This window comes from Acinonyx jubatus, chromosome E3 (genome assembly GCF_027475565.1).
Source record: "Acinonyx jubatus isolate Ajub_Pintada_27869175 chromosome E3, VMU_Ajub_asm_v1.0, whole genome shotgun sequence".
NCBI lineage: Eukaryota > Metazoa > Chordata > Mammalia > Carnivora > Felidae > Acinonyx > Acinonyx jubatus.
In genome coordinates this window covers 25,353,793-25,374,479 of record NC_069398.1, presented here as the reverse complement: position 1 = coordinate 25,374,479, position 20,687 = coordinate 25,353,793, and the positions used below count along the sequence as shown (strand labels likewise).

The 20,687-nt window shown below is 58.1% G+C and overlaps 1 protein-coding gene across 2 annotated transcripts in view; it reads right to left on the bottom strand.

The window, feature by feature from the left end:
• CASTOR2 (cytosolic arginine sensor for mTORC1 subunit 2) overlaps positions 1-20,687 on the bottom strand; it is a 52,516-nt gene that overhangs the window by 5,397 nt on the left and 26,432 nt on the right. For both annotated transcript variants that reach the window (XM_053213679.1, XM_027041891.2), the window contains exons 2-5: positions 12,831-12,901; positions 1,761-1,954; positions 1,228-1,360; positions 589-712 (exon numbers count right to left, since the gene is read on the bottom strand). In XM_053213679.1, the coding sequence (XP_053069654.1) occupies positions 589-712; positions 1,228-1,360; positions 1,761-1,954; positions 12,831-12,901 (522 nt within the window). The remainder of the gene's footprint in view (positions 1-588; positions 713-1,227; positions 1,361-1,760; positions 1,955-12,830; positions 12,902-20,687) is intronic.

Sequence of the window (20,687 nt, the reverse complement as noted above, 5' to 3'; positions counted from 1 at the left end):
CGCAGTCTCGTCATTGGTGAGATACAGATGAGCCCAGGGCGTTCACCAAGGCGTGCACCACACTTCGCAGCACCGGAGACCCGGAAGGCCCCGAGTGCAGACTACACGTGTCCCTTCCTCAGCAGCGTCCTCTGTCCCTGCACCGATCCCAGTCTCAGGGCACAGGCTGTGGTCACTGCCAGCTCACTGGCCCCTGGTCCCACCCCACTCAGCGTTGGCCTAAACTTAAAATCCGCTCTAAGGAAAAATGCAAAGCCTATTGTCTGCTGAATGAAAAATCCCAAGGTCCTGGCTCCTCGACTGACTGGGCTCTTGCCCTTGGACCTCAGGGGACGACAGTGGGGTGTTCATTACATGTACATGTGCACTCGGGGCTTCCCCCAGTTTCAGGGTTCTCCAGGAAGAATGTCTCCCCTCTTGGGGCGGGCCTTTTGGGTAGAGCCGTGATGCACCCCCTCCACCCCCCTCCACCACCAGACCAGCTTTCAGGGCAGGTCTGTGTCTCCCTCCTCGGACTGGGGCTCCCGGGCAGGGTCATGTTCATCCCCCTGATACCCCTGTAGCCTCTCATGCCCAAGGGGGCCGTACCCGTTGGAGTAGAACATGACGTCCATGAGGAGTGTGGCGACCGCAGGCAGCGTGTCAGGGTCCAGGCTGGTGACACAGAACCTGTTGCTTGGGCTGGACAGAGGGTGGATGACAGGCCTCTGGACTGGGAGAGCAAAGACATCAGGTGCTCAGGCCTGATGCTCAGGGCTCAGCAAAGACATCAGGTGCTCAGGGAAGAGCAGCATCGGGCAGGAGGGCCCGGGAAGGTGGAGGAGACCTGGCCCTTGTCCCTTCTGTAGCCTCTAATATCACCCACAGCTCTCCTGATTCCCTAGGCTCACCTCCAGACCCCCGGGCCTTTGCACATGCCCTGCTGTCTGCCTGGAATGCCCTTTCCAACCTCCACCACTTGGCTGAGCTCCTACTTGTGCCCCAAGCTTCAGTTCGAGAGTCACTGCCTCTGGGAGGTCTGCCCTGATACCCTGGGTGGGTGAGGAGTGGCCTCTGGCCATCGCCAGCTGTGTCCGTGTCTCCCCTCCTTGCTAACCCTTGACAGCAATGTCTGACCAGGATTGTTATGCTGTGTTACGCTGGTGCTTAATGTACGCTCCGCTCTGGGGCCAGACCTGGTAACTTCTAGGGGTCTCCCCTGTAGGGCACTCCCCCGCCCCAACTCACCCATCTTGGGTTTCACGAAGCCATTGGTGATGCCGAGGTTCTCAGCTGCTACCGTCTCGCCATTGACAACCCGCAGGATGGTGAACTCTGACGACAAGGTGTGCGTGACGAAGGGCAGGTCCCGTTCACGCACCTGGGGGCGGGGAGTCAAGGATGATGTGAGTGTCCCGTGGCCCGTGACCCTCCTGCAACCCTCGGGGGGGGGGGCAGTGGATGGGAGCCTGGAACCGGGTGTGTGCGCCTCCCCAGGGGCAGCTGGGAGGATGCAGGGCAGAGGACACCGCACGGAGGGCCGGGAGGTGCAGGTCTGTGCCCCTTACTTCCTGGCCCCCGGGTCAAAGCAAGCATGGCTTGCGAAAGGCAGGCGGTGTGTGGGGCCGGGCAGGGCCCCGAAGCCCCACCTGGGTGGTGCTGACCCCTGACCGATGACCCCCAGGCACCCCTGACGTCTCCGTGAGCGGATCACAGGACGGGGCTGGGGACCACTGTGGACCACCCCACCCACGGCCCCGGCGGGCGGGGCCCCGGCTCACCAGGATGAAGTCTGTCTGGTAGGTAGACAGCATGAACACGGAGATGTTCTGGTCGGCCAGCGGGGCGATGACTGACTTGGCAATCTTGGTCACGCCGATGGGCTGTGAGCCGGAGAAGCCACCCCCGCCCGACACCACGTTCAGGGCCAGCCAGGTGGCGCCTGCCACGCTCAGGTGCTCCGAGGAGGGCAGCTCTGGGGGAGGGAGGGGAGGACACGGAAGGCAGGCCTGTGACTGCTGGGTCCCAGGTCCTGTGGGGGGGGGGCAGGGCAGGGCTGCAGGGACAGGGGTGGCTGTGTGACCCCGGCCAGCCCCGCCCTCTGGGCCTCGGTGCCCTCGTCTGTCAAAGGAGGATGGGATCCGGGGTCCCGGGCCGGGAGCACCGAGCAGACATGCGCCAGGCAGCTCAGCAGGGCAGGAACCTCGGTGACAAGTGGCCCTATGGGGCTGGGCCTCCATGTCCTCCACCATGATATTCATACCAACGATGGTATCCAGCAGTCAATAGTGACTTTGTTATTTCCAGTTCTCGCTCCAGAGTCGGGCTGCCATCACCACCCTCATACTGGTGGAATGGGCCCTGTGGTTTTCATACTGGGTTCCTGGGACCCTCCTAGGGGGCTGGAGGTAGAGGGGAGGCCAGCGCCAGGGCGGGGGGTGGGGGGGCCCCCAGGATTTCTCTCCCTGCTTCTATCAGACTTGCGTCTTGGAAGAACACAGAGCTCCAGGAGGGTTCCTAAGGATGCCACCCGACTCCCTCCAGACAGCCCAGGGATCCTGGGGGTGAGCACTGGGAGGGCCAGAGTGGCAGTAATCACCGAGGCTCCCTGACCAGCTCACAAACCCCCGGAATCCAAATGTTCACCTGTCCTAGCCGGTCCCGCAGAAGAGCACTCTGAGACTCAGGACTGGAGCCTGGCCCACAGGACGCGGGTACATGCAGGTGCACGTGTCTCCAACGCACAGCTACAGAGTGCAACGCGGGCTGCACACGGGGCTCTCTGCGCATTACAGGCGTCTGCTCAGACACACCCTGTACCAGGACTGTCATTCCCACTGTAGGCGTGGCGCACCAGAGCGCCGAGGGTACTGGCGACCGCCCGAGATCCCTTAGCGAGTGAGAGCCAGGATTCAAACCCAGGTCCGACTAGGAAACAAACCTCACGCTCTGTTCTGGGCACTGACCTGGAAGAAGGGCCAGGTCCTCAGTCCGGGCGGGAGACCGGAAGAGGGGCTCAGCCACTGGGGAATCAGGGAGGCTGTCTGGACGACAGTGAGGAGGACCGTGCTGCTCTAGGAAGGCTGGGCTGGCCTCGGGCAAGACGGCTTCCAAGGAGGGGAAACCGAGTGAGGCCCCACCTGGACTCCCACTTGCCCAGCTCCGGTTGCCATGGTAACCACAGGCTAGCGAGCCCATTGGTCCTGCTGCTGAGAAAGGAGGATCCGGCCAGGCTGGCTGGGGAGGGGGGCGGCTTCCCACAAAAGGGGAAAGTCTGGGAGGAAGAGCAGGGGGAAAGGCTTTTTAAACGGTTTTATCTTGGGGGAGGGGCAGGGGCGGAGAGAGAGAGGGAGACAGAGGATCCGAAGCAAGCTCTGGGCTGACAGCAGAGAGCCCGACGTGGGGCTCAAACTCACAAGCTCGGAGATCATGACCTCAGCTGGAATCACGAGTGGGGAGATACTTTTAGTCTGTTACGTGGGGGGGTCAGAAGAGAGAGAGCCCCAGGACAGACCTCCAGAGGAAACATGCTCCCCAGAACCAGGAGCTCAGTTCTGAAATTCTAAGGGGCAGCACTGAGAGCCCCCCGGGGCTGGGGTGTCCCGACGGTCCACCCTGTGAGTCGCGGGGCCCCGACAGTGGCCGGCCACCTCAGGCACCATCGTAATATATTTGGCGACGAAAAATCTTAAGTGTCCCTTTTCATTAGGGCAGAACCCCTGAAGCCTTCTTCGGAAAATTCCGGAAGGCTCACTCGTGTTGCCGCATGCTAACACGAGGCCGTGTCAGCTTTGGCATATCCACCCTCTGCCTGCCCATTCCAAGCTGCTCACAACCCGAAAGCACCCAGCGGCTTCCCACATCCTTCGAAGAAAAGCCAAAGTCCTCTCCTCAGTGAGCGCTGTCCGGGGGAGCTCTGTGCAAGGACGGGGGGGGGCTACACCTGCGCTGCCCCCAGACGGTCGCCATTCCCACCAGAAGAGATACGGCTGGTGCAAGCGAAGAAAACAGACTGTGAGTTTTATTTAATTTTGGTGCGTTTCAATTCTGATGGCTGCACACGGTGAGCGGTTACCGTCCCGGGCAGGGGTTGCGAGTCCCCGGGGCGTCACCCTCACCGGGGCACTGGCCCCCGTCGGCCTCATTCTCCACCAGGCTCAGCGCCCGGCCCGCGGAGGTGTGAGATGAGTGGATGAGGGACGGTGGCAGCTCTATTCTGTCCGGGCCGCACGGTTCCCAACCCCCCCCCCCCCGACCTCCCCTGTTCCCCGCCCCCCATCCCCCAACTTCCGCCCAGCTTGGTCAGTGCTCCGTCACCCTGCCAGACCCGAGGTGGGGGGTGGCCCCCGACATCATCCCTTGCTTGTATCCACCTTCCCAGGATCGGGCAAATGGCCCCGGGGCAGCCGATGCCACTCCCACAGAGGCCATTCCCAGAGCCGGCCAACTTCTCTGAATTTACAATCCACCAGTGGGGACTGATGCCCATCTGCTTGTGGACACACCGGACGCGTAAGAGCCAGGATTCAAACCCAGGTCCGACTAGGAAACAGACCTCATGCTCTGCTCTGGGCACTGACCAGGAAGAAGGACCAGGTCCCCAATAAGGGAGGGGGCTCCGAAGAGGGGCCCAGACATCGGCGAATCAGGGATGCTATCTGAACGCTGTTCACCTACTTATGGACACACAATAGGCTGAAAAGTCAGCCCTGCTCCCATTTCACAGGGTCAGAAACTGAGGCCCAGAGAGGGAAGCTGACGGTCCCCAAGATCACTGGGTAGTAAATGGCAGGGCAATCTCATTCTGGCACTGTGGAATGCCTTCCAGACCCACCTTGGCCACCAGCCCACCCTGGAGTATCAGGGAAGCCCCCCCACCCCTCCGCAAGGCTTAGCTCCAGGACTGTAAAGTGGAGGCATTGGGCCAGCAGGGGCTCCAATTGGGACACCATGAATCTCACACCCAGGCGTCGCCTTCATGTGGTCTCAGTGGACCCCGTGAGGCCTTCACTGCGCAGGTGGGAGCTCCTCTGCCCCGTGGACCTGAGTTCCGCATTCCAGCGGGGCAAGGTGGGGGGGAGTCTCCCAAGAGCAGGTGGGAGGAGGGCAGAGGACTCAGGCTTCAGGCTCTCAGACAGTGACAAACCCCAAACCCTGGCTCCACCCTGCCCAGGGGAGGTTGCCAGGGAGCTGCTGCAGATACAGCGGGGCTGGGCGTGTGCATGGCTAAGGGGTGCTGGTGCGGCCAAGGCTCTGCTCTGGGGAGTCTTTCTCGGCAGGCTTGGAGGAGTCCCGGGGAGAGAAGCCCAGGCCCGAGGCTGCAAACGGGGGCGTGGGGGTGGGGGCGAGAACACAGGATTTCAGGCCAATCCGACCGTTGGCCAGTCTGGGTCTGCCCGCCCTGCTCCCAGCCTCAGGGCCCCCGCTCTTGGCTCTCGGCCCCGGACAGAACCCACTGACGGTGGTCAGTTTCAGACCGGTGGTCACCATACTTCCAAAAGGGCGAGCTTTGCCAGGGGAGCAGAAGCATCTGGAAACCACAGTTGTTTGCGGCTTCCCGCCCCCGGGACCTCAGAGCACTGCCCTGGCATTCTAGGGGAGAGGGAAGGCAGGCCTGTCCGGGCCCCAGCCTCACCCCGGGGCCAAGCTTCAGGGTGCCCGAGCTGGCATTCTGGGGCCATGGGGATGAGCTTCCAGGAGGCTGACCAGGAGGCAGGAAGCTTGCCCTTCCCTAGAGGAAAAATGGACCCATTCCAAGACCGAAATGGATTATTTCTGTCACTGCACATAGTACCAGACCCTAAAAATAGCCACTCAGAGCTGAACACGCTCTGTGGTGGAGGAGGTTAACTGGTCTTGTCACCCCCAGCCGCAAAGCGGGGCGGCTCTGTTGCTGGGTAGAGCGCCCCTGCGCTGTTCACCATACCCCCACGTCCCCAGGACTCCCCTGTTCCGGCTGTGGGACCCGCGGTCCCCCGTGCTACACAGCTGCTACCTCCCCACACAGCCTGTGTGCCTCAGGCTTCTCCTACCCTGCCTGCAGCAGGGTCAAGAGTCCGGGGGTCAGACGGGCGGGTTGAATCCTGCCGATACGACTCTGGGCACAAAGTCAACGCCCCCTCGGTTTCTTAAGTTTTCAAACACAGAATGATGAAATCAGGATCAGGTCCAGAAGATGCTTCGAGGATTAAATGAGATAATCCCCATCAAGCGCTTAGCTAAGCGTCTGGCATCCGAGCCCTCACCACATGCCAGAAACTTTGTTAGTACGTTGCTGGTGGTAGTTTCGATGGTTTCTGGACGGCAGTCGGGCAAAACATAACGAGAGTGCTCTCACTGTGCGGCTTCCCTGGGAAGGAGCAGTTGACACGCGGGGCGACGACAGACTCACGGGTGAGGCTTCAACCCAAAGGGATTTCAAATGAAGACCCAGGCGGACGGACCACGGCTCATCGGCCACAGAACGCTGCACGTCCGGCTAAAAAGCACATTTTCCAGCTACACAACATATCTTTGGGTAGCTGTCTAAATGAGAACTGATGTTAGAGACGGAAGGAGTGTCTCATCCCGCAGGCGCGATGAACAGGACGGGGCTCTTAGTATCAGCTGACAGGTGCTCAGGTGGTTAGGGGTGAGCTGTCCTTCGGATGGTTCAGCAAACGATACATGCGTGCACGTGTGTTTACCGGAAGGAGGGAGAGGGCAATGGTCTTCAAAGGTTAACAGGTGGGGAGCCCCCCTTCCAGGGGGAGGGTACGGGGGCGGTTACCGCAGTGGGCTCTCAGCCGTGGTGCGGGTCTGAAAACTGCCAAAATGTAAAGAGAAGGGAGGCATGCCTTGGAAGGCTACTTGGTTTCGGGGAATGAGCAGGAGACTATACTGGGTGGAATAAAAAGACAGGAAGCATAGCCACTGCGGGCCAGCACGGGGGTGTAGACCGTGGAGCTCTCGCAGGAAGAGATCTGCCACAAGGCAGCCCTGGAGGGAGGTCGGAGGGTGGGTGGGAACTGGGGTGTCACGGGAATGGCCAGGACCCTGCAGGGGGCAGGCACTCAAGGCCCACCCCTCCCCGTCCCTCATTGCTCTCCCTGCCTCTCTCCCCATCCTGGCAAATGCAATCTCAGCTCCGGGGTGTGACTTCACGCGAGGCAGGGGCGGAGGGGGAGTGAGTAGGAGGGCACTACACATGCAGATGGGCACTGTCCCCCCCCAGTGCTCCCTGGGAGGATCAGCTTTAGGGGAACAATAAGAACCAGACAGACTGAGCTGGGAGCTTGGACTTCCTGGAGAGGCGACCCCCGCTGGGGGCACCACTTTGTCCTCCGCTTACTGAAATGGTAAATGACAAGCTAGGGGCTCAGAGCTCTGGTGGGCACAGCCCTCTTTGCCCCTGTGGACGTGCAAGGTAGACACGGCGACTCCCTGATGCCTATGGAGCACGGGTGCATAGTATGGCCATGTGCGCGCCTTCTGGAAGGGAAGGGTGATCCTGGGTTTGGGATGAAGCAGCTCGTCCAGAATCATAAGCAGTGAAAGTGGCAGAGCTGGACCCGAACCTGGGTCTTCCCGTCTCAGCCCAGGGTGAGGCCAGGAGTCGCTTTTCAACGACTTTCCTGCTCCACCTTTGGACCGATCGCAGCCCCTGAGCTTGCCCCTCCCCACTGTGCGATGGATCACACGTTCAGATACGGGGACTTTGTGGGGGCCCGTAATGGGGAGCCCAATTACCCCCGGGCCCCTCTGAAACTGCAAACCTAAGATTCCGCCCACTACCCAAAAGTCAGGGCAGGGACTGTCATTTTGGGTCCTCAAGAACACCTTGCACCGCACATAGTAAGTGCTCATTAAATATGGAAAAGATCGAAACCCACACACGCTTCCTGCTTCTGTTTGCCACCCAGACGGACAGCATCCAGTTGAGCCAAGAAACTCTTAATTTCCACATTAAACGAAGAGCTGTCTGGTTGACGTCCTGTCCCCACCCCCTCCAAGATCTTTCATCTTGCGTGCAAGTGAACTGCAAAGGGCGGCCGGTTCCTAACTGTGAAAGTTCCACGCCAGTGAACAGTCACCAAGGCTCCCTGGCTGATGTTAACAGAGGCCACAGGAGGCCTCTGGGGGACAAGCAGTGTTTGCACAGCTGGCACAGCCAGGTGTCCCACGGAGGTGGCCACAGACCAAACTCCCTTTCTGAAGAGAAGCCTCCCAGAGCTTGGGCAAGAAGGTGGAACCGTGTGGCTCCTTCCACCCCTCGCCTCCCCCAGATCCTGCCTCTAAGAGCCTTCCCCCACTGCCTGCCACCCCCCCCCAACTTCTCAGCAGCTGCTCCTGACCTCGGTTGTTGGAACCCCCATACCACTTTCTCCGAGTACTTTCCTTATTTCTGCCTGGACCGTCGCAAAGGCATTTCCGGCTTCAAATCCGCACCCCATCCATCACTCACAGTGATGTTTTCTCACTTGTAAAACGGGTCTTTGCTCTTAACCACTGGAACGAGCCCATTAGGTGAGGCATCTCCTCTGAGCTCATAACAGGAAGGCTGTGCAGGTGAACAGGAGTCTGGCTTTGTGTATTCCCCCCCCCCCCCCCCCGACCCCAGAGCTCTAGAACATGAGTGCAGGAGACAGCACACTTCATTAGAGGCACACGATGTTTCTAGATTTTTCTTGGGCAATAACGGATGACCAAGAAGCCTGGTTTGCTGGCCAGGAATTGCAGCCTGGAAGCAAGACCCCCTACCTGGAAGTCACAGAGTTAAGGGTGGCCAGAGGCTGGGCCCCTCCTCCCAACCCCCGCTGGGTGAATAATTCAAACCTGTCCCAGGTCCCACCTTCCCCTGACTTGAAGACTGAGCAGATGAGCCCTTTGCTATGGTTACTTCCCTGCCACTGGAAAAGGTTTGGGGGAGAAGCCAGGCGATTGTTACGGCTCCAGGGAACCTCAGGGCTTCAGGGTGGTGGGTGATCCCCTCCCTGGGCCAGTTAGGGTCTCAAGACCTCAATTTGGACAAAGCCTGCTTATACACTTCCCAGGGAGGCCCCCACCTCACACTCCCCTCCTGTACACTCACCCAGCTGCCTCTACCTGAATCCAGCCTCAGTGATCACTCTCTTCCAGCTCAACAATCTTCAATGGCTCCCTACTGTCTGTGGAATAGGGTGCAAATTTACCTTGCTCACGTCTGTTTTAGAACTGGACCTGGTCTCTGCTTCTTCTCCTGTACTTACTCATAGACGCCTACCGGACATGCTCTCTCCCTCCTCAGCCCATCAAGGGCAGCAAAAAATTGCCTCCTCCAGGAAGCCTTCCCTGACTACACGAGCTCCCCCAAAGTCTCCTCTTCGGAGCCCCCCCCCCCCGCCCCCCCAAGAAAGGGACATCCTGAAGAAGACTCACTACTTCTTCCAGACCCAAAACGTGAGGCTCTGTGCCGGTCAGCAGTGGAGCTCAGGAAAGTCCCAGGTAAATTCTGATCTGGAATCTTTCTCGATTCCTGCTCTGTCCTCACTGTGCCAGCCTGTCCACTCAGTTCTCTGCGGGCAAGCCCTTCGAGTTCAGGCAACACCCTTCACTGGCTCCCTCTTGCCTCTGCCTCTCCTGGTCTCACTCGTCCTGCCTCCTTCCCCTGTTCATGTGCCCAGTGACCTCAGTTCCCTGAGAGTGCCAAGCAACCCTCCACTCTGGAAGTGTCCCCAACCTCAACTGCATAGGTTCCACTGGGTAGCTCTTTACTCATTTCCTTGGGTCTGCCGCAGGCCCTGCCTCCTCAAGGAAGTCCTCTTGGACTGCACTTCTGCCCGCTAAGCTGAGCGCCATTCTCCACTGATGCTGTAATTCTGGTTCCTGTGTTTCTGTCCTCCCAAGACCTGAGGGGTAAAGGCTGGATTCCTGCGCTTCTGACCTCCCCTGCCCAGGGCCTGGCCGTTGGAAGCACCTCTGGAAGAGGTGACACCAACGGTGAGATCTTGGGCAGGTTACACACATTTCTGTGTTTCACTTTCCTCATCTATAAAACAAAGGTAAGAAAAGTCTTTCCCGGGGCGCCTGGGTGGCTCAGTCGGTTTAGCATCCGACTCCTGACTTCAGCTTAGGTCATGATCTCGCAGTTTGTGGGTTTGAGCCCCGCATCAGGCTTTCCGCTGACAGAGCTTGGGATGTTCTCTCTCTCCCTCTCTCTCTGCCCCTCCCCTGCTCTGTCTCTCTCTCAAAATAAATAAACTTGAAAAATTTTTTTAAGATGCTGCATCCCGTTCCAAGCCTCGCGTGAAAAAAAAAAAAAAAAAAAGAGTCCTTCCCAGGGCTTATTAGGCACAGCGTCAACAGATAGCAGCCCCGGCGGGGCAGTGAAATAAGGCAATATATGTTGATTCAGGGAGCGCATGTAGACGCTCTCGGCTTATCTTGCTTCCTATTTCGAGGGTCCCTCCCAGGGGGTCTCCTGGACAGCAGGGTATGTTCTGCAACATGCCGTTACGGCACCCACAACCTCCCTGCACGGCACCGACCACGAGAACGGTGCCATTAGCTGGCAGGCCCTGAGGCTCATGGGGTCAGAGGTGGTGTTTCCCACCCCCGGCTACCCCTCCAGGGCCCAGCGAGATGCGGCACACAGCAGGTGCTCGGTAAATGCTGCCTCCTGCAACCCAGAGGAGGGGGCCGGGGGGGCTCCGAGCAGGCGGCCCTTTAGCTGCAGGACACCTCCCGCCCCGGTTACTGACAATTCCTGCACACGTGGGCTCCCAGGGCCTGCAAAACCCGGCTCCCCGGCTCCCTGCTCCCTGCGATGCCTCCTTTGCTGCCTCACGATGGAGAGAGTCAGTCTCGTCCGGGGAGATGGACCAGACAGAGCATCTGATCCTAGAGAAGAGATAGTCCGGGGCGCTCCTTGGTACTCCTGCACAAGGGCACGCGTCCCCACGCAAAAATGCAGATGGCTTCGGGTTGCCCAGGCACGCACTCTTCACGGGACCGTGCTTTGTGGTTAAGGCAAAAGTTCTCGTTCGCGGCCCGCAGGCTCAGAAAATATCTGCTGAGTGAATGAGTGAGTCAACGGATGAATGAATGAATGAATGACTAGCTAGATAACTTTGATGATGGGGCAGGGCCTCCCGTAGGGCCTGTCCTGTCCCTGCTGTGGCCGGGCAGCTGTCCCCTCGGAGGGAGGGAAACTGTACGCCTTTAGATATGGGGGGGGCTGGGTGCAGCCCCCCAACCTTGGCTAGGTGCCCAGGGCAGGGGCGTGTAAGGAATGACAGAGCGGGTGGGGGCCGTATCCGTTCCCCCACGGTTTCGCGTGCTCACCAGTGAGGACGGTCTCATTCGGCCGCCCTTCAGCTTGCATTGAGAACCACACAGATGGCTGACTTCTGACCCCACAAACACCACGTCTCAGACCTCATTTTCGGAGCCAGCCCGGATAAGAATGTATGTTACACATTTCAGGAGTTCACAAATTTATCACTAGAGAACAAGGAAACAGCTTGGATTCTAACCAGTAGGGACCCGGTGAGGAGGCAGGTCCCGTCCACCATGACATGCATGGTGAGAGGCTGGGGTATCACAGGAAATGTTACCTTACTTTGGCTCAGGTCATGATCTCGCGGTCTGTGGGTTCGAGCCCCGCGTGGCGCTCTGTGCTGACAGCTCAGAGCCTGGAGCCTGTTTCGGATTCTCTGTCTCCCTCTCTCTCTGCCCCTCCCCTGTTCATGCTCTGTCTCTCTCTGTCTCAAAAATAAATAAACGTTAAAAAAAAAAAAAAAGTGACCAGGAGTTGTCTTTGGGGCGGAATAGGGTTTTTATAAAAACTCTGAATTTGCTGCGTTCTCTGCATGCTTTGAGGAATGGAACTGAGGGGCTTGGAAGGAACATCTGCTCTGGGGGGAGCCCAGCTGGTGGCTGGTGAGCCTGGGCCCGTGACGTCCCCTCTGCTCCAGAAGCTTCGAGCTTAAGAGCAGGACAAACATAGTAAAAGCCTTACTGATGAAACCAAAAGGACATGGGGGAAGGGGAGAAGGGGGAGTGATACTAATAGGTACGAGGTTTCTTTTTGGGGTGATGAAAATGTTCTGGAATGTTCTGCACAACCCCGTGCATTTCAAAAACCACAGAACTGGACACTTTCAAATGGTGGACTTTAAGGGGAGCGTTGGTGGCTCAGTCGGTTAAGCGACCGACTTCGGCTCAGGTCATGATCTCACAGTTTGTGAGTTCAAGCTCCACGTCAGCCTCTGTGCTGACAGCTCAGAGCCTGGGGCCTGCTCCGGATTCTGTGTCTCCCTCTCTGCCCATCCGTCTGCACTCTGTCTGTCTCTCAAAAATAAATAGACATTAAAAAAATTCAAAACTAAAATAAAATGGTGGACTTTGTTATACGTGAATGATATCCCAATCTGAAAAACGGAACAACGGAAAGGAAAATCACAAAAGGAAGATAATCAGGGCTTCCTCCAAAGGGAACGAGGACTGAGGATATCTTAAAGCCCCTCGCCCAACAGCAGGTGCTCAAGAAAACAAGCCCTGGGTGCCTTCTTGGTAGCTTCAGTTCCCAGCTGGGTAAGCACCGTCTTATTGACCCTTTTGGCTCTGCCGTCGCCTTTCCCGGGGGAGTCTCACAAGCGGAAACGGAGGGGGGATCAGCCAGGGCACAGGGAGAGAAGAAAACAGACCCCCTGCTGACTTTCTAACCCACCGCTAGGAAGGCGGAGGGGAGGCAGAAATAAGGCAGCGGGTGCGGGCAGAAATAAGGCGGCGGGCAAAAAGTAAGGAGGTGGAGGGGCAGAAATAAGGCGGCGGGCAGCCAGCACTGAGTGCAGGCCACTGTCCGGCCGAGTGCCAGTGGTGGAAGCACTCACCTAAGAAGCCCTCCTCGTCAACAATGATGGTGTAATCCTCGGGCGTCTCGGTCAGACTGAAGAACTTGCACCTGGATGGCGGACGGACAGACAGACAGAGGACACGGTGTTAGTCGCCCCCGCCAAGGCCCTCCATTTTCGACTCCCGAGGCCTCAGGGGGGCCTGGAGAGGCTGGTGGTCCCCTCTCACCCCCCAATCTTTGGGGACCCCGAGCCAGCCTCTAGGTTGCCCTACTACAGCTGAAGGGGCTTAGATCCCACTTTTTCCCAGGGGAAGAAGCCGAAGGGGGGCTCTGGCAGGGAGCAGGTGGGTGAACTGCCTTCTGTAGGCCCCCCCACGTTCTGACATCTAAGCCTCCACCGCTGTCCCCCCCAATCCCCCACCCCCAACCCCCCACCAACTCGGGAGTTCCCACAGTCGTCCCACACCCAAGTCACATCACCCAACTGACAGCCCAGCCTTTAGGGTACTTTTCTTCCTTGCATGAGAAAGTGATGCGGCCGTCTGTGCCCTTTGGGGGACCCGGATCCCCCAACTGTCACCCGTCACCTTCGGTAATACGGATCAGCCTCGGGTGTGCATTGCTCATTTCTGTCCCCAGACGAGACCCTCAATTCCTCCAGGCCAGGGTGTGGCACTCACTGCCCCTTGGTGCCTGCCTCCCTGTCCCTCATCCAGCTGCAAGGGCCCCCAGAACGACACAAGCAGCAGCAGCCGGAAACGTCCCGTGGTTATTTGGCGTCGCTGTGGCTCTCAAGCGCGAGGAGGCCTGGCCCGGGCTCGGTGCCCAGCGTGCGAAACCCATCCATCGCGGGGAGCCCTGGCAGCGAGAGGCCTGGCGAGTAACCCCAGCAAGGGCCCAACTATCCCTCCCACAGGGGTTAAAACGGGAACGAGGGGCACCTGGGTGGCTCCGTCGGTTGAGCGTCCGACTTTGGATCGGGTCACGAACTCGAGATTTGTGAGTTCGAGCTCCGCGTCGGGCTCACTGCTGTCGGCAGGCGCCTGCTTTGGATCCTCTCTCTCCCTCTCTCCCTGCCCCTGCCCTGCTTGTGCTCTCCCTCTCCCTGTCAAAACTAAATACACGTTAAAACCAAATTAAAGACAGAAGTAGAACAGCATCAAGGAAATTTTTGGTTGACGGGAGTGCTTGGTATCTTGACTGCGGCGGTGGTTACAAGACCGCACACATTTGTCAAAACGCAAAGGATTATACCCTAAAAGGGGTGGGTTCTACCGTATGCAAATGCGGCATACCTCAACGAATCGGACTTTATTTTTTTTATTATTATTTTTTTTAACGTTTATTTATTTTTGAGACAGAGAGAGACAGAGCAAGAACAGGGGAGGGGCAGAGAGAGAGGGAGACACAGAATCCGAAGCAGGCTCCAGGCTCCGAGCCGTCAGCCCAGAGCCCGACGCGGGGCTCGAACTCACGGACCGCGAGATCGTGACCCGAGCCGAAGTCGGAAGCTTAACTGACGGAGCCACCCAGGCGCCCCAGACGCATCTGACTCTAAAGAAATTTCTTGTGCCAGAGTCGTGAGCAAGGTGTCACTCTCCTCCCCACTGACGCTCTGCTCAACCGGCCGCACACACTCCTCAAGCTCCATCCGGCTCTTCGGTTTCCACGTCACGTCTCTGTCCCCCATCCCACTGGCAATGTTGCTTGGACAAAGAAAATCTGCAATTGCTCGGGGACAATGGCAGACGACCACCTCCGCAAGTGGCAATCCCCGGCCCGGCCTGGCTCCTTCCTGGGGACCCCCGTGCACTCAGAGGGAGCCCCGGCAGCCCCCCCAGTCACCAGACCACCACGCACAGAGGCCGCCCAGCTGTCTGCGAAGGCAAGGAGATATGGCACTCGCTCCCTGTGCCCTCTTGGCCGTGAGGGATGCTCCAGAAATAGACCATGGAAGCCGTCCCGGAAAGGCATCAACACCAGCAGACGGTTGCTTCAGCCTCTGTGTAAACGGGGTATAAATATGTTGTTGATGTGACCCGTCTCCCGGGGTCGAGGGCCTCTGAGGTCCAGCTACCGGACGCCTATCTCGAAATGTGCTCCTTGGGGTGGGCAGGCCTCCGGGAGCACGGATCAGCCGGAGTGACCGACAGGCCCCTGGTTCTTCCTGCTCCCCGTTCCCCTGCTCCGTGGCGCTCAGCCCCACCTGTCTTGCCTCTCAGGCTCCTCTGTCTACCACTCCCCTCCACGTGACCTCCCACCTCATCCCGCTCCCTCACGCTCGGCCTCCCCCCCCAGCCTCCAAAGGTTGACAAATGTTCTTTCTACTGCCCGGCACACCCTTCCCTCTTCTTTGGCTGGAGCTTTGCTGCTTATCCTCCACGACCCGGTGTCAGCATCTTCTTTGGGGGAGAGCCTTCTCACATTGGCACCGATCCCCCTCCCTCGCCTGCCACCAGTCTAAAGAGCCCGTCCTCCCTTGACAACCTGAAGCCTGACACTGTGTCCACGAGAGGACACGACAGCCACTGTAGGCAGTTGCGCGTCACAACTCGTTCATCTCGGTTTATGTGAAGTATGCCCTGAGAGTTGAGCAGTGCACAATCTGTGCAACTGCGCAGGATGGTCGTGGGTGCTTTCCACAACCTATCACAAATAACGCTCGTTTCCCCCAGCTCTCACTGGCAAGGACTCTGGATTCTCCGTGCATACACCTGACACAGGGTAGGAATAAAATCAACACTCATTGTTCACAAAAAGTGAACTATGGCCACCGACCCACCCCCAAGCCACAGAAGCCCTGATCAGACAAACTGCCTGTATTTTGTGGGGTGCTGCCTTGACTTACCCTTCCTTTGGGAGGCACTAAAGTCTCCGGTCCCAGCCTTCTAATGAGTCATGGCTAAGCATCCTCCAGATGCTTGAGCCCCCGGCATTTGTGGCCTCTCTGTACTTTGTCTCTGAAGGTCTGGAGAGAGGACCCAAACCCAGCAATTACCCAGCCTCTGCTAACTGCTGTTGGGAAACCCAAGGAGGAAGAGAGCGGGGTGCCCTCTACGTGCCCTCATAGTACTCAGGAACGGGATGAAACAACACGGGAAAACAAAGCAGCCCGGGGAGAGAGTGAAGACCGTGGTCTTGGAGATGAGACCTGGGTTCTGGTCCCAACTTGGCACCCGGGGGTGCTGAGCCCTGGGCTGCTTCCTTCCTCTGTACAGTGAGGGGCAGGCTCAAGGTGGCCTGGCTCCCATCTGGCTCCACCTCGGGCCATGTGGAACCCTGCCAGCTCCACAGCAGGGTGACCTCAAGGGGCCTGGCCAAGAAGGCACAGAAAGATGATTCTAGAACCATGGATGCATCTGGAGAACACCTTTTAAGGGCGGGCAAAATCCCATCCAGCTGTGAGAAGAACCCAGGACCGATCTGCTGCCCAGACAGCTGGGCAGGTGGTGTATCACAACTCTGGGGGTGGGGCTCGTTCACCTCATAGTCTCTGTGAAAGAGCGCTCTCGGAGTTGAGCAGTGTACAACCCTTGCAACTGTGTATGACTGTCACCGGGCAGGTTCTGCCGGAGCCGTCAGGTAGACAGGATGTAAAATTCTACAGCCCCAAGCAACGAAGGAGAGAGATAGGGGGACAGCAGTTTGTGGTTCGGGACATACCCCAAGAATTGTGCAAGTCCCCCATCTCGGGGGAGCCCGTGCATTGCTGGGCTCTGTTGAACAGAATAGGGGTTCTAGAGCCCAGACCATGCCTTTTGGCCTGGAGAAAGATTCCAGCCACCACCTGGCTGTCACGCACCATGGGTTGAAGGCAATGCTGCTGCTTATGGCTGTGTGACCTTAAGTTTAACCTCTCTGTGCCTCAGTCTCCTCGTGCGTATGATGGGGATAAGAATAGCATCTACTTCACAGGGTTGTTGTCAAAGGAGCACTAATGAGTGAAGACCCGTTGTAACTATAGTTAGCAGTTAACTCGTTGGCTATTTATTCTTCTTGGAAGGCAGAGGTAGCTGGCGGGGAGGCCACACGGAGGCCAGCTGGTGTTCCAAGTAAAGAGAAGCTCTGAAGCCAGTTAGGCGGGGTGCCCGGGGGGTGCAGTCCGTTAAGCGTCTGACTCTTGATCTCGGCTCAGGTCGTGGCCTCACAGTTGGTGAGTTCAAGCCCCGCACGGGGCTCTGCGCTGCTTGGGATTCTCTCTCTCCCTCTCCAGCTTGTGCTCTCCGCCCCCACCTCTCTCTCTCAAAATAAAGAAACATGGAAAAACAAATAAACAAACAAACCAGCGAGGCTACACAGACCAGCGGGCTGCAGGGGGCATTAGGTCTCCAAGGGGAGGATGAATTCAGCCTCCTCCAGGGTCCCATGCAGTCCCAGCTCTCGCACACCTGACCCTCCAAAGCAACAAGCTTTGGCTGAAAAGTCTCCGTCCGCCTCACCAGCATCCCGGCCCCCAGCAGACAGCCAGGATGATGGTTTCTGAGGGAAGAGGCCGGGCCTGACGTCACCCCAGCATCCCGACAGGCCACGCAGAGGCCTGGGTATCTTCACGGACGTCCGCCGTGTCTGAGCACATGGACCGTCCGCGTGGGGGGAGCTGGGGAGGTGGCCTGCCTCATCGCCATCAGGCCGGGGCCCCTAGGGGCCTGTCACCTTCTCCACTCACCTGCTGGCTGACTGATGGCCCTGCCAGGCTGTCGCACTCCCCTGCCCTCCCTTCCCAGACACCACGACGTCCCCTCCACGGGATCAGCAAGGGTTCTCTGTGTGCGGAATCCTGAGCCGAAGACCTGAATCTAGGGGGAGGCCCGAGCTGGCTTCGGGAGCCAGACCCCGTCTGGGACCGGAGCCTGCTTCCTGCGGGGTCGTGATGCCCTGTGTCGGCCAGACCCCGCTGAGGTCACCTGCCGGCTCATCACAGAGTAAGTGCAAGCCTTTGTGACGACAGCCTGGCCGGCCGAGCTTTAACATGAGCCCACGTTCTTCATGCCCACGGGATGGGCCGTGCAAACGGGGCCCAGAACAGGCATCTAGCACGTTCCAGGGACCTGTTTCCACACGTTCTTGTTCCTTCGTTCCGCTGGGGTCTCTGAATGCCCAGCAGCCCATTCTGAAATTCCGTCTGGGAAGCCGGGGGTGTTTCCTGCAAAGGGCGGCCGGTTCGGTCCGGAGCGAGGGAAGTTCAGCCACATCTCTCTCTGCAGCATGTCCAGTGAGGAGGGGGAGGGGCTGGGGTCCGACCTGCTCCCAAAAGCCCGCTGGCCCCAGCTGATGATTTTCTGCAACCGCACACCGTGAACGACAGAAGCACTCTGGGGTCTGTCCAGCGCGGTCCTTCCCAAAGGAAAGCCAGGCGGATGGCGTGGGTCCGGCTTTGTTCTCTCAACCAGCCTTTTTTATGGTTTTCCTGGGTCTTCGATAGGTCTCTTGTGTTGCTTCCGTTTCATTTCTGCTGTCTTTGGCAACTGGAGGCTGCTGTTTCAAGCTTTAGTTCTGGACTTGAAGGACGATCCTGAAAAGGGGTTTCTTCTGTCAACACAGGCAAAACCCGCGTGCTTGTGTCACGGGCGGCCAGGATAATCAGTGTGGGGGACGGCGCTGGCAGCTTCCAGGGTGACACACACAGGCAGGATTGCAAAAAGGGGGGCGGGGAGGGCACAAGGAATCACTGGGGTCTGGAGAAAGCTCCCGGACCCAGGCAGCAGCCTAACCCTGGCGGCTAGATCATTCAGTCATTCAACAAACAAATCACTAAGCATCTTTATGTGTCAAGCACTGTTTCGGGTGCTGGGGCCCCGCCTTAAATAACTGGACAATTAGGATTTACTGTAGAGGGGTGGGACACATGACATAGTGCATGAGATGCTTGTGCCACAGAGCAAAGCAAAAACGTGGAGAAGGGGCAGAGGGCTGGCAGAACAGGGGTTTGCAATCTAAAACTGAGCAGGGGGCGGTTGCCAGGGGCTGTGGGGAGGGGGATACGGGGAGCAGTCATTTAATGGAAAGAGAGTTTCAGTTTGAGCCGATAGAAAAGTTCTGGAGATGGATGGGGGTGACGGTTGCACAGCAGGGTGAATATACCTAACGCCACTGACTCGTGCACCTACGAATGGTTAAGGGCGCCTGGGGGGCTCAGTCGGGTGAGCATCAGACTTCTGCTCAGGTCATGATCTTCCACGGTCCGCGAGTTCGAGCCCCGCATCGGGCTCTCTGCTGTCAGCACAGAACCTGCTTCAGATCCTCTGTCCCCACCCCATCCCGCTCTCTGCCCCTCTCCTGCTCATGTGTGTTCACTTTCTCAAAAATAAATAAACATTAAAAAAAAAAAAGAAAAGTTAAAATGGTACATTTTGTTATGTATATTTGACCACAATAAAAAAGAAAATTGAGCAGGTACAGGGAAGGTCCCCATAAGACCCATAGAAGGGTCCTAGGGGAGGGGAGTACCTTGTGGCCAAGGGTAAGGAGTAGGTGGGGGCCCTAAGACCAGCTAGGAGGCTACTCTCTTCAAGGAGGCTGACAGGAGCTGGGGGGGGGGGGGCGGGGTAGGGGGGGCTGGACCAGGCTGGCGGCGGTGGGTGTGGGTCCCTATGCGGCCAGGAAACAAGATTCCACAAGCTGAGGAGATAAGGTCAGTGAAAAACACAAGGCCATGGCAGGGAACGGTGGTCTTCCACAGCCAGCACTCTGGCCAGAGGCACCAGAAGGGAGGTCAGCAGACTGACTGTCCTCACCTCTGACTCCGGCCTCCCCTGACCCCTCACTTCTTTCCTCCAGGGACACCAGGGGAAGGTGAGAAACCTGGGGCAAAGGGCTGGCCAAGCCCTGCCCTGAGGGCCAAGGCCACAAGCTTCCGAGAGTGGCTTCCTTATTGTTTCCTTACGCATGTCCCAATGGCCTGGGGCAGCCCGGCAGGATGGAACAGGTTGTGCCAGGGTGGAAACACAGTCTGGGTGAAGTCCAGCCTCTTGCTTCATGAACACATACCCAAGCGCGGAGCACATCTGAGCTGACTGGTGGTTCTCTTTCTTTCTTGGGGGATCTGAGATGGAAAAGACCTAAGTATGGACCTTGGCTTTACAGCCACCCACCCAAGACAAGGTTGGAGCAGCTTTCTTATCTCTGAAAGAGGAAATAACTCCCTTGCAGAGTAGGGTAGGATTTAAGGAGGCCCTAAGCACACAAAGCAGTGCTCAAGACCCTGCATGGGGCGCCCTGGTGGCTCAGTTAAGTGCTGACTCTTGATTTCAACTCAGGTCATGATCTCACGGTTCGTGAGTGTGAGTTCAAGCCCCGTTCTGTGCTAACAGCGTGGAGCCTGCTTGGGATTCTCTTTCTCTCTCTCTCTCAAAATACATAAATAAATAAACATTAAAAAAAAAAAGATCCTGCTTAAGCACGTGTGGTCACGCGATGCCTTGAGTCAAGGAGCTGGCCCGGGGACCCCGGGCAGAACTGGACCCCCCCCCCCCAGCAGCATTCTCGGGGAGTGCGCAGGCCTCGCGGATCGGACAACGCCTTCTGTGTACAGGCTTGTGGCTTCTCTGGTGTTAAGTGATCTCTGCCGGATTCCAGATCTCCCCCTTCCTTGTGGCCCCCACCGCAACCCTCGCCGAGAAGGGTCAGTCGCACAAAGGGGCCCCAGCCGAAAAGCCCAGCCCAACACCCCTTGGCAGGTCAGAGCCCCGGTCCACCACCTCCCCCGTGATGACAATGTCAGAGATCATTCACTTCCAGATCTGACTTTGCTCAGCCATCCATCTGTTCCCTGTCCCCATCAGGGCGGTGGGCCGAGCCGTTCTTACCCAGGTCCCCCCGCACCTGGCACAGGATGTGCCACGGTCTGGGCATCAGCGGCGCCAACTGAATGCACGTGTGGCATAACTACTTGTTC